This window comes from Chlorocebus sabaeus, chromosome 12 (genome assembly GCF_047675955.1).
Source record: "Chlorocebus sabaeus isolate Y175 chromosome 12, mChlSab1.0.hap1, whole genome shotgun sequence".
Lineage (NCBI taxonomy): Eukaryota > Metazoa > Chordata > Mammalia > Primates > Cercopithecidae > Chlorocebus > Chlorocebus sabaeus.
In genome coordinates this window covers 68,669,381-68,681,742 of record NC_132915.1, presented here as the reverse complement: position 1 = coordinate 68,681,742, position 12,362 = coordinate 68,669,381, and the positions used below count along the sequence as shown (strand labels likewise).

General features: G+C 41.5%; 1 protein-coding gene across 4 annotated transcripts in view; it reads left to right on the top strand.

Annotated features, from left to right (window-relative positions):
- The window catches only part of ANKS6 (ankyrin repeat and sterile alpha motif domain containing 6), a 64,008-nt gene that overhangs the window by 23,858 nt on the left and 27,788 nt on the right, over nucleotides 1-12,362 (top strand). For all 4 annotated transcript variants that reach the window (XM_037998201.2, XM_007968612.3, XM_007968613.3 and 1 more), the window contains exons 10-11: nucleotides 926-1,079; nucleotides 3,743-3,912. In XM_037998201.2, coding sequence (XP_037854129.2) covers nucleotides 926-1,079; nucleotides 3,743-3,912 — 324 coding nt within the window. The remainder of the gene's footprint in view (nucleotides 1-925; nucleotides 1,080-3,742; nucleotides 3,913-12,362) is intronic.

Genomic DNA, 12,362 nt, shown 5'->3' with positions numbered 1-12,362 from the left:
AGAACCAAGTCCCCATGGAGCTGACAGTCCACTGGGGCATCAGACATACAGGCAGCCGCAGTAAATGTACACTCACAAGCCGTGGTAAGAGTCACAGTGTAAGCGAAGAGGGTGCTGGCAGGGAGCACAGCCATGTGTCGGGGAGCCAGCCCTACACGGGAGCCCATCTTAGACCAGAGCCCACATTACACCGCTTAGGCAGTGAAGGCCTCTGAGACCTGAGACCCAAGGACAGGGAGGAGCCGCTGTGGGAGGAGTGGGGTAAGGATGGGGAGGAGCCGCCAGGTCCATGTAGAACAGGCTGCCTGGGCAAAGGCCCCAAGGCACAGAAAGGATCAGCAGGAAACCCAAAGGAGGTTGTTGTGCCTGGAGCAGAGCAAGTGAAGCAGGGGGTGGAGTGAGGTCGGGGTGGAGAGGACGTGACCAGGAGCCCTGGCACCAGAGACAGTGGGGCTAGGAAAGGCACCATGAAGGATGTGGGGAGGAGAAGACCCATTCCAGGCTGAGGGACCAATAGGGACAGCATCACGGAAGCAGGCTTGGAGTTGGGGAGCTGGTTACTGTGCCAGGTGGTGCTGAGGGGGCTAGATTTTGTCCTGGATGTGCTGAGGCTTCCATGGGTTGTCAGTGAATAACATGGTCAGGTTTTTTCTTGGAAGGCCCTGGAGTTGAATGAGACTGAAAGCAAGGTGGCTCATGGGAAATGACGTCACATGGGTTCACTGAGCTGATGGGTGAGTTGTCAGCACATAGAAGCAAGCTCTATCCCTCAGGGACTCCCCAGCTGGGCCCTGGCAGGGCCGTGCTGGGCACAGCAAGCTTTGGTGGGGTGTGCACCTCCTGAGCGCAGGAACCCTCACACTGATCTGCACGGCTGGAGGGAGGAGCAGCCTCCCTAAGTGCTGTACGTGCCTTATTCTTGCAGACACCCGTCAGGCCTGTTAAATTTCCAAGCCTCTCCAGAAGCCCAGCCTCTCCTGCCAATTCTGGAAACTTCAACCACTCGCCTCATTCATCGGGCGGCTCCAGTGGGGTAGGAGGTGTGAGCCGGCATGGTGGGGAGCTGCTTAACCGCTCAGGTGAGTAGCTGGGCAGGGCCACTCAGGGAGGTGGGATGATCCCCTGGGACTGAGGGTGTGCGCTGCCCGGATATTCAGGCTGCGGACAGTCGCAGAAATGACTGCACAAGAGGGACTTTCTCCTTGATGTGGCTAAGAGATTTTTCAGTGAATTCACAATTCACATTTTACACAGTTTCTTGGGGATGCGGGTGGATGGAGATGGAGGAAAATAAAGTCCAGAATGCTCTTTTTTTTTTTTTCTTGTAAAATTTTACAAGAGATTAAAAGAAATGCGTGGTGTTTTCACAGTGTTTAAAATCCCTGAACGTTAGAGCTTGGACCTTCTCATTCTGCCTCTTCATTGAACAGATGAGGAAAATGAAGCTCACAATGGGCAAGAGATTTGCTTAGGGTCACACAGCAAGTTGGTGGCAATTAGGTCTCAAAGCAGAGTGCCCCAAAGTTATGATGGGCTTGCAGCATACTTTCTAGTCCTCCCTAAGGTCATCCAGGATTAACCAAACCAGCTTTGCAGGAAGGCCACTGTATTAGTCTGTTCTTGTGCTGCTATTAAAGACATACTCAAGACTGGGTAATTTATAAAGAAAAAGGATTCATGGAGTCGCAATTCCACATGGCTGAGGAGGCCTCACAATCATGGCAGAAGCTGAAAGGCACAACTTACATGGTGGCAGGGCAAGAGAGAGCTTGTGCAGGGAAACTACTTGTTATAAAACCATCAAATCTCATGGCACTTATTCACTACCATGGGAACAGCACAGGAGAGACCCACCCCCATGATTCAATTACCTCGATCAGGTCCCTCCCATTGCATGTGGGAATTGTGGGAAAATGCAATTCAAGATGAGATTTGGGTGGGAACACAGCCAAACCATATCAGCCACCCTGCTTTTAGTGGAAAAAGCTTTAAGACCAGATGAGCCAAGAGACTGAAACAAAGTATAATCTCACCCACTACAGATCATCATTATCATTTTCGTATATGTATGTATATATATCTGGAAAGTGTTTTTGTCTAGATTATGAATATTTATAAAAAGACACAATAATTTATGGAGCACTTAATATTTGTCAAGTTGCATGCCAAGCCCTTTGAATGAATAATCTCCTTCAGTGCCCCAGCAGCCAATGAAGTTACCACCTCTGTTTTACAGATGAGGGATTGGGGCTAAGGACAGTTAGATAACTCGTCCGGGGTCACATAGCTATTAGTAGGCAGAGCCAGGATCCAAACCCAGGCAGCCTGACTTCAGAGCCTGTTCTTGGAACCACGTGCCTTTCTAAACTATAAACTGCTCTGTAACTTGCTTTTTTCTTTTTCCTCATATTGCTAGATTGTGAGCACCTTTTTACGCTGATGCATATATATCTACAGCACCTTGTTTAATAATCAAACACTGTTCCATTTATATGAGGCATCACAGTTCATTTAACCAATTCCCTGTGTTGAACACTGAGGCTGTTCCTAGATTTTTGCTTTTTGTAGGTGATACCTCCCTTCGTAATACCTTCATGCCTCCATATTCACCTATATGTTCAGTGATTTCTGTTACTTAGATTTGCTGGAATCAGGGTGACTGAGTTTGTGAGTATGCCTATTTTTGAGGCTTTTGATGTTTTGCCCTCCAGAATGGCTCTCTTTAAACATGTGAAATATTTACAGCAGGGCTTGGCACATAGTAAATCCTCTATAAATGTTAGTCATTAGCGTCCCCCCTTGAGTACCTCCCAGCCCTGAGTATTATCACTTTCTTCCTTTGTTTGTTTGTTTTTTGTTTTGTTTGAGATAGAGTCTCACTCTGTTGCCAGGCTGGAGTGCAGTAATGCAATCTTTGCTCACTGCAGCCTCCACCTCCTTGGTTCAAGCGGTTCTCCTCCCTCAGCCTCCCGAGTAGCTGGGACTACAGGCGCCCGTCACCACACCCGGCTAATTTTTTGTATTTTTAGTAGAGACGGGGTTTCACCATGTTGGTCAGGCTGGTCTCGATCTCTTGACCTTGTGATCCGCCCGCCTCAGCCTCCCAAAGTGCTGGGATTACAGGCATGAGCCACCACACCCGGCACCTTTCTTTTATAATAGTTCGAGGTTACCTGTGGATTTGGGGAAGCAGGGTGAGGGAGATGGCAGTCAGGGTTCAGTCAGGAAGCAGACCACTCTGAGCATTATGGAATTGGGAATGTATTGACTCAGTCTTGGGAGTAGGTGGCCACATAAAGGGAGAGTGAAAGGGTGAGGGACCAATTGCTCACTAGCCCTCCTGAAACCCTGGTGCAGCTGGACAAGATGGTCTGTGCAGCTTCTGGCTGGCACTGCAGAGGGACTGCTATGGGTATCGGGTGCAGGGTGTTGCATCTGTGCCTGGTAGGGGCTGGCACGAGCTGGCCATGGCAGGGGGAAAGCGAGGATGGACTGGGTTTTGCCTGTGCCGCTGCTTCCCACCTCTTATCATCACGCCTTTGCAGCACAGAGCCTGCTGCCTAAACTTCCACCTCCCGGTTCTCCTGCAGAGTTCTCCTGTTGTCAGCCCTGTCCTGGAGCCACATGGGGAAGGGAGTCTGGGAGACTGACTCCAACCCAGTCATCATACGACAGTCCAACACCCTTGTGTTGGAGTAAGCCCTCTGTGCCCACGGTGTTCACTCCTTTTTTGTTTCCTCAGGTGGCAGCATAGACAATGTCTTGTCCCAAATCGCTGCCCAGAGGAAAAAAGCAGCCGGATTATCGGAGCAGAAACCCAGCCATCGGTCAAGCCCTGTGGGGCCAGCACCGGGGTCCAGCCCATCTGAGCTTCCAGCCTCCCCTGCAGGTGGCAGCGTTCCCGTTGGCAAGGTGCTTGTTCTGTGTGTCTCCTCCTGTTACACTCAGATTCTGTCCTAACGTGGCCCACTTGCCGGGGAGCATGGGCAGTGCCTTAGTCGTGGGACAGGACTAAAGACAGGTCCCTTCCAGCCAGCCACTCCTGGGCTTCATGAGAAGGGCTGAATTGGTCCCCCGCACCAGGCATTTACCTCCCCTCACATCTCCAGGTTTGAGGGGCACTGGGCTGCTGCACAGTGGCAGGGTACACACCCACTTCCTGCAGCCCCACCGGTCACCCAGCACATGGCACACTTTTGTTCCTTGATGAGGATGAATGGTTTAAGAGCATGAGTTGAGGAGCAACCTGCCTGGGTTCAGCTCTCAGCCCCACACCTCAGCATTTAGAACAGGGCCTGGCACAGGGTAAGCCCAGGTCCGTGTTGGCTGTTCCTATTGATAGTGTTCTTAGTGGTCTTTGTTGTCCTTCAACCTTATTCATCCATTGTGTACATCCTGGGAGCATCTGCTCTGTGCCTGGCACAGCTAACAGTGAGGACCCAACTGTGAACTGGGAAATTTGGCGACCACTCTAAGGACACAGGCAGTCACAGCTCAGTGTGACAGGGGTTGTTGTGGAGCAGCAAGGATGCTGTAGAGGCACAGGTGGGGGCCCTACCCAGGTTTGATGGCATCAGGGCCATCTGGATGGGGATCTGAAGGATGGGGCTGGAGCCAGGTGAAAGGAGTATGGGTGGGCCAGGGGTATCGGTGCGACTGTTCTGGGGTGAGGGAACAACTTGTGTAGCACTCCAGAGGCTACAGGGAGGAGCTGAAGGAAGGACGTGAGCAGGACAGAGCCGGGACCTTGTCTCCCTGCTTCTGGGCATTGTGCTTCCATTAATGCAGCCAGAGAACAGTCACCACGTTGTTAGCGTCTACAGATTATGCAGTAGACAAGAAAACATAGATGCCTTCCTGGAATGAGAAGTTTTTTAGTGCCTTCAGACTCTGCCTCTGCCTCCTGAACCTCTTCGCCTTGGTTGATTTCTGGTGTGAGCCCAGAGTGCGGGTTCCTAGTCGTGAGTGTAAACTGCCTCCTCCACCAACTGGCTCCCTACTAGTGCAGCATAGCCCTTTCCTCCTCTGAGGGGACTCTATGTCCAGGCATAACCCTACTCTTCATAGTTCTTAGATGTCATAAGCTTCCTTCTGTGAGAAAAGTCTGAACACAGAAAGCCTCCCTCATCCATGGACCTTTGCCCACCAAAGAATCACCTCCAGAGACTTATGCTCTCGGGATGTACATGTACTGTGTGAGAAATAATCATTTTCTGCCCAGCTACTGTTGGTTACACAACTCTTTTTGTTATTCAAGATCCCTTATGCAATAGGACCTATATAATTAGATTCCTTTTACAGTGTAGCTCCAAAAAGATTCTTTCTCCATATACATTCACTTATTTTCCATTTTTTTATCTTCAAAATAATTTGTGTAAAAGTCTTATACGATTAAGTTCCTTTTATAATTTGGCTGTGGGGAAAAAAGTCTCTACTGATACTTCGATATATTTTATCAGATAGTAAGAATTTTTATAATTATTGTATTTCTTTCTTTACCTTTGCTACTAGGAAACTCAACTACTCATGAAGTGTACTGTTTTGAGGCTTTGATACAGTGTTTCTTTGTTGTCTAAAATTTTGTTTATTTTCTGATGGTCTTATTGGATGTGTTATATATTAGCTTCCTTTAATTTTTGTTGGAAATAAGCAGACATTTCCAAGTTATAAATTACATTAACTATTATTTATTATATTAAGTATTAACTATTATTTTGATGTATTGATCATACATTATATTTAAGTATATTCTGATGAAAGGAGATTGTATCAAAAGATGCATTCAGGAAGCAGTAAACTGGGGAAATCATCAATTTCAACGATCACCTGACATTTGTAACATAATGTTAATAGTATGTTATGATCTTGGGGAGCTGTCTAAAAATGCAGATTTCTGGGCTCCATCCCAGCATACCTGAATGAGACTCTCAGGAGAGAGTCTGGGGAATGTTTTTCCTGCCAGAGCGTCTGTTGCAGCCAGCCCAGTCCAGGGCTCATAGAAACCACAACCTTAAATCAAAGGACACAGAAGTGGGTTTTCTATCCCAGCAGCAAAATAGAGAGATGAAGTGCTTTTTCAAAGATTACCTTAGTAAAAATTAGAAATTAGTATTCAAAATATGAGCCTTCTGTATCTGGTTTTTGTACTTTGCTTAAAATAACTCGCTGTAATGGTGGAATATCCACAGGGCATGGCATCTAGCAGGGCCATGAATCAGTGTGATATGAGCTCCAGGAGACACGGCATAGATGTCGTTAGAGTGTGCACCAATACTTCCCAGATCTCTGGAGGCCAGAAGGCCTGCTAGATATATTAGCTTTCTGTTCCTACCCTAAAACTCAGTCATTTCAGACAAAAACATTACTTAGCTGCTTGTATGTTTGTGGGTCAGCAGTTTAATCTGGACTTATGTGGGCAGTTCTCTGGTCTGCAGGGATCACTCACCTGGATGGTGGCCGACGTGGCCAGGACAACTGAGCCACATGTGTCTATAGCAAGCCTGGACATGTTCGCATGGCAGTGGCTAAAGGCATGGGTTGAAAACCAATCAGATCGTTTAAGCAAGTTAGTATGCCTACGGCAGGACAGCATACGGAACTATGTGCAGAGGGAAGGGTAGAGATGATGTCCTTAACAGAATCAACCTACCACTCAAGGGATATTGAGAATAATTCAAATATTTCACAGAATCCCAAATAATCTTATATTTCCCCACCTCTTTCCCAGTATGTTGCCCATATGGTCCAGAGTATCATGTTACTCGCTTTCGGCTGGGATAGATCTGTGGGGATATATTAATTATCTCCTGCTTAATCAGAAATTCTATTTGGGATTGTCTGTCTTCATGGAAAGAGCAGAGAAAAGAGAGAAGAATATATTAATGGTATAGCCAGCTTTTTGGCAAAGTCTTTCAGAATCTCAGGGAAGGTCTTCTTTTTCCACTCAGGCATATAATCAGCTAGAAGGAGCATTAAAGTCTTAGTAGGAAGAAAGATATATCCATTTATGCTTAGAAATCTCGGTCTATATAATATGTACAATTTTTAGCAAAATTTACAAGACATACAAAAAGAAAAACCACACTCCTTAGAAACGAAGCAGTCATGATAATCAGATCTGACAAAGGTGTTAGAATATTTGACAGAGAATTTTAAATAACTAAGATTAATATGTTAAAGGTCCTAATAGAAAGTATAAACAACATGCAAGATTTTATGGGTAACTTTGGGTAACTGTTTTAGTAGAGAGATGGAAACTATGAGAAAAAACTCAATGGAAGTGTTAGGAAAAAAAAAACAAAACAGTAATGGAGTTGAGAAATACCTTTGACAGACACCTCAGTAGACTTGAGGCAGCCAGGGAAAGAATCAGTGAACTTGAAGTTAGATCAGTAGAATTTACCCCAACTGAAACACAAAAGAAGAAAGAAGAAACACATACAAAACAAACAGTACTCAAAAGTCATGGCATGATATCAAATGCCATAGCATAGAGATAATTGGAATCCCTAAAAGAAGAGAGAAAGGTGGAGCAGAAGGAATATGTAAAGAAATAATGCCTAAAAAATGAAAACAAATAATGGTTGAGAATTTTCTCAGATTGATGACAGATGCCAAACCACAGATCCAGGAAGGTCACAGAACACTAAATGGGGTAAATATCAAAAAGAATATACCCCTCCATATTATGTTTAAACTACTGAAAATAAGCCAAAGAGAAAATCTTGAAGGCAGCCTTTTCTTGAAGGAAATTACATACAGAGAAACAAAAATAGGAATTATAGCAGACTTTTTGTCAGAAATCATGCAAATCAAAGACAGTGTTGTGACATCTTTAAAGTACTGAAAGAAAAAACTAGAGTCATGTTGGCTCATAAAATGAATTGGGAAGTATTATCTCCTCTTCTAGTTTTCTAGAAGATACTGTGTACGGTTCTTATTACCTTTTCCTTAGATGTTTGATAACATTTGCCAGGGAAACCATTGGGCCTGTCATTTTCTCTTTTGGAAGGTTTTAACTTACAGAATGAATTTCATTAATAGATATAGGACTATTCAGGTGTTCTATTTCTATTTGAGTAAGTTTTTGTACTTTGTATCTTTCAAGGAGTAATTCCCTTTTATCTAAGTTGTTGAATTGATGGATATAGAGTTGTTAATAGTATGTATCTATTACCATTTTGTTACATAGGATCAGTAGGAATGTCTCCATTTTCATTCCTGCTATTGGTAATTTGTGACTTCTCTCTTTTTTTCTTAATTAGTTTGGCTAGAAGTTTATCAATTTTATTGATGTTTTCAAAGAACCAACTTTGGTTTTATTTATTTTCTCTATTTTTGTGTTTTCAATTTCATTGATTTCTGCTCTTATCTATAATTTCTTTCCCTCTACTTTCTTTGGGTTTTATCTTGTTTCTCTAGTTTCTTATGGTGGAAGCTTAGTTTACAGTTTAGAGATCTTTCTTTTTTTCTAATACAGATATTTAATGCTATAAATTTACCTCTATGTGATGCTTTTTCTACATCCCACAAAATTTGATATATTTTAATTTTAATTCAGTTCAAAATATTTTCCCCTTCTCTTGAGATTTCCTCTTTGGCCCATGGATTATTTAAAAACATATTGTTTATTTTTCAATTATTTGTTTTCCAGAAATCTTTCTGTTATTGGGGATTTTAGTTTAATTTGATTATAGTTCTGTTTCTAGTTCTGTCCCTTTAAATGTTTTGAGGTCTATTTTGTGCCCTAGAATGTAATCTATTTTGGTGAATTTCTCATAGGCAATTGGAAAGAAAGTGCATTCTATTGTTATGGTTGAGGGAGAGGAGTTCTATAAATGTCCATAAATGTCTAATTAAGTCTAGTTGGTTGATAGTGTTGTTCATGTCTTCTATATTCTTACTGATTTTCTGTCTACTTGTTCTATTAATTTCTGAGAGAGGAGTTTTAAAGTGTCCAACTATAACTGCAGTTTGGTCTATTCTCCTTTCAGTTATGTTGGTTTTTGCCTCACGAGCTGTGTACACATTTAGGATTGCATGTCTTGGAGAATTGACCCCTATATTATTATAGAAAATCCCTAAGATTTTCTTTTCTCCTAAGATTGGGAACAAGGATGTATTTTTATGACTAACGTGAAAAGAAAAATGACAGACCAGTAGCCCCATGAATATAAATATAAAAATCCTTCACAAAATATGAGCAAATCTAATCCCATGATTAAATAGAAAGTATAATGCCTTCTGACCAAGTGGGGTTCATCCCCGGAAGGCAAATCTGGTTCACCATTATAAAATCAATCATTAGCTTTCACCATATAAACAGACTAAAGAAGAATATGCAGAAAAAGCACTTAGCAAAATTTAAAATCCATTCATCATTAAAACTCTCAGCAAACTAGGAATTGAGGGAGACTTCCTGAATCTGACATAAAATACATATAACCAGGATTATACTTGATGGTAAAATATTATTTTCCCCCAAGACTGGGAACAAGGTTGTTGTCTCTTACCTCCAACTGTCAACTTTGTACCAAAAATATTGGTAGTACAATAAGGCAAGAAAAATAAAAGGCATACAGACGGGACAGGAAGAAACAAAACTATCTCTGTTCTTAGATGACATGACTGTTCACATAGAAAACTCCAAAGAATCTACACAAAAGCTCTTAGGATGAATAAGTGAGTCCAGCAAGGTCTCAGGATACAATACAGGTCAATATCCAGAAGTCAGCTGTATTTCTCTACAGTAGTAATAAACATTTAGCATTAGGACATTTAGAATTTTTTTAATTTGAAATTTTAAAAATATTTTTAATACATTTAACGTGTATGAAATTGAAGTTATGTGAAAATATTATATGGAATATAATAGTATAATATACTTAGGTATAAATCTAATAAAATATGTATAGAATCAATAGGCCAAAAACTACAAAATACTGATAAAGAAGCTTAAATAAATGAAGAGATGGAAGGCTTGCGATTATGAAGATGCCAATTCTCTGCAATTTGATTTACAGATTAAATGTAATCCCAATCAAAATCCCAGCAAGCTCTTTTTATAGAGATCTAGAAACTGATTATAAATTTTATATTGAGGTACAAAAAATTATAATAGTCGTATGAAAAAGAATAAAGTTAGCAGGCTCACACTACCTAATTTCAAGACTTACCATAAAGCTCCAGTGTGGCATTAGCGAAAGGGCAGACAAATAGATCAGTGGAACAAAAGAGAGAGCCCAAAAATAGACCCACACAAGACAAGCCAACTAAATTCTTTTTTCAAAGGTAGAAAGGCAATTCAGTGGAGAAAGAGTAGTCTTTTCAACGAAGAGTGCTGGAACAATTGGATGTTCATATTGCAAGAAAACGAACCTCCATTTATATCTTACAGTGCCAAAAGCATGTTACATAAAAGAAAAAATTGGCAAATTTGGGCTTAATCAGAACTCAAATCTTTTGCCTTGCAAAAGATACCATTAAGAAAATGAAAAGTCGTGCCACAGACTAGGAGAGAGTATTTTCAAATCATAGATCTGGAAAAAGTTTTTTATCCAGGAACCAGGTGCAGTGGCTCATGCCTGTGGTCCCAACTACTCGGGAGGTGGAGGTGGGAATATTGCTTAAGCCCAAGAGTTCAAGGCTGCAGTGAGCTATGATGTTGCCACTGCATTCCAGCCTGGGCTACAGAGTGAGGCCCTATCTGTATAAAAAACAAACAAGTCTTTTTTTCCAGACTAAATAAAGAATCCTCAATTCAACAATAAAACATAAATGTAAAAATGGGCAAAATACTTGAACATATACTTCATCAAAGAAAATATAAAGATGGAAAATAAGCATATGAAAAGATGTTTAACCATCATTAGTTACTAGGATAATGCAAATTAAAACCATAATTAAGATAGAACTATATACCTATTAGACTGGCTAAGATTTAAAAAGGTACAGTTGCTGATGACAAATGTGGAACTACTGGAACTCCCATTAATTGCTAATAGGAATGCAAAATGGTACAGCCATCTTGAAAAAGATAGACAGTTTCTTATAAAACTAAACATTCACTTGTGATGTGACCCAGCTAACTGCTGACTACTAGGTAGATTTTTAAAAAATTTCTCCTCATGCAAAAATCTGTGAATCTTTGTATTCGTTTTACAAAGTAATCACCCCAAACTGGAAATGTCCCAAATGTTCTTCAACAGGTGAATAGATAAACTAATTGTAGTACATTCATTCAATAGAACACAACACAGCATCACAAAGGGACACACTGTTGATACATGCGATTGCTTGAGTGAATCCTAAAGGCATTATGCTGAGTGAAAGAAGACGGACCCAAAAGTCTACAAATTGTGTGATTCCATTTATATGACATTCTGGAAACAGCAACACTGTAGGGATGTGTGGTAACTGTGAAATGTGTATTTGGTCTTCATCCAGTTTCCTGTCATACAATTCCTGAATCCTTAGAATCTCCAAAGTGATGTCATTTTGTGTGCTAATGAATTTACTGATGGCTGGCAGCCCCTAAGTAGCTTCAGGATGGCAACCAGTCACAGGAAAGACCAAGGCAGGATTAGAGCATTGAGCCTTTCACTCTACCCCACAACCTCTGGGGAGAGGGAGAGGGTTTGAAGGTTTAGTTGATAATCAGTGGCCAATGATTTAATTAGTTGTGCCTCCGTAATGAGGCTCTCATGAAAACCTGAAAAGGACTGGGTTCAGAGAGCCAAACAGCTGAACACCTGGAGACTCCTGGAGGGTAGTATGCCCAGGAAGAGCGTGGGAGCTCCTTCTACCTTCCTCCATGCCTTGCCCTATACATTTATTTATTTATATCCTGGAAATATCTTTAAATTTTTACTTTTTTCATTGACACATAATAATTGTACATATTTACGGGGTACATAGTGATATTTAGATACATATAATATATAGTGATCAGATCTGAGTAATTATATATCCATCATCTCAGACACTTATTATTTATTTGTGCTGGGAACATTCAATATCCTCTTTCTAGCTTTTTGAAACTGTATATTATTGTTAACGGTAGTCATCCTACAGTGGTATAGAGCACTAGAACTTATTCCTCCTATCTAGCTATAATTTTGTATTCTTTTAACAAATCTCTTCCTGTCCCTCCCTTCCCACCTTCTAGTATCCTCTGTTCTACTTTTTACTTTCATTGATCATCTTTTTAAGCTTCCACATATGAGTTAGAGTATGTGGTGTTTCACTTTCCATTCTTGGCTTATTTCACTTAACATAATGTCCTCCAGTTCCATCCATGTTGCTTTGAAATGATAGGATTTCATCCTTTTTATGGATGAATAATATTCCATATAAACCAGTAA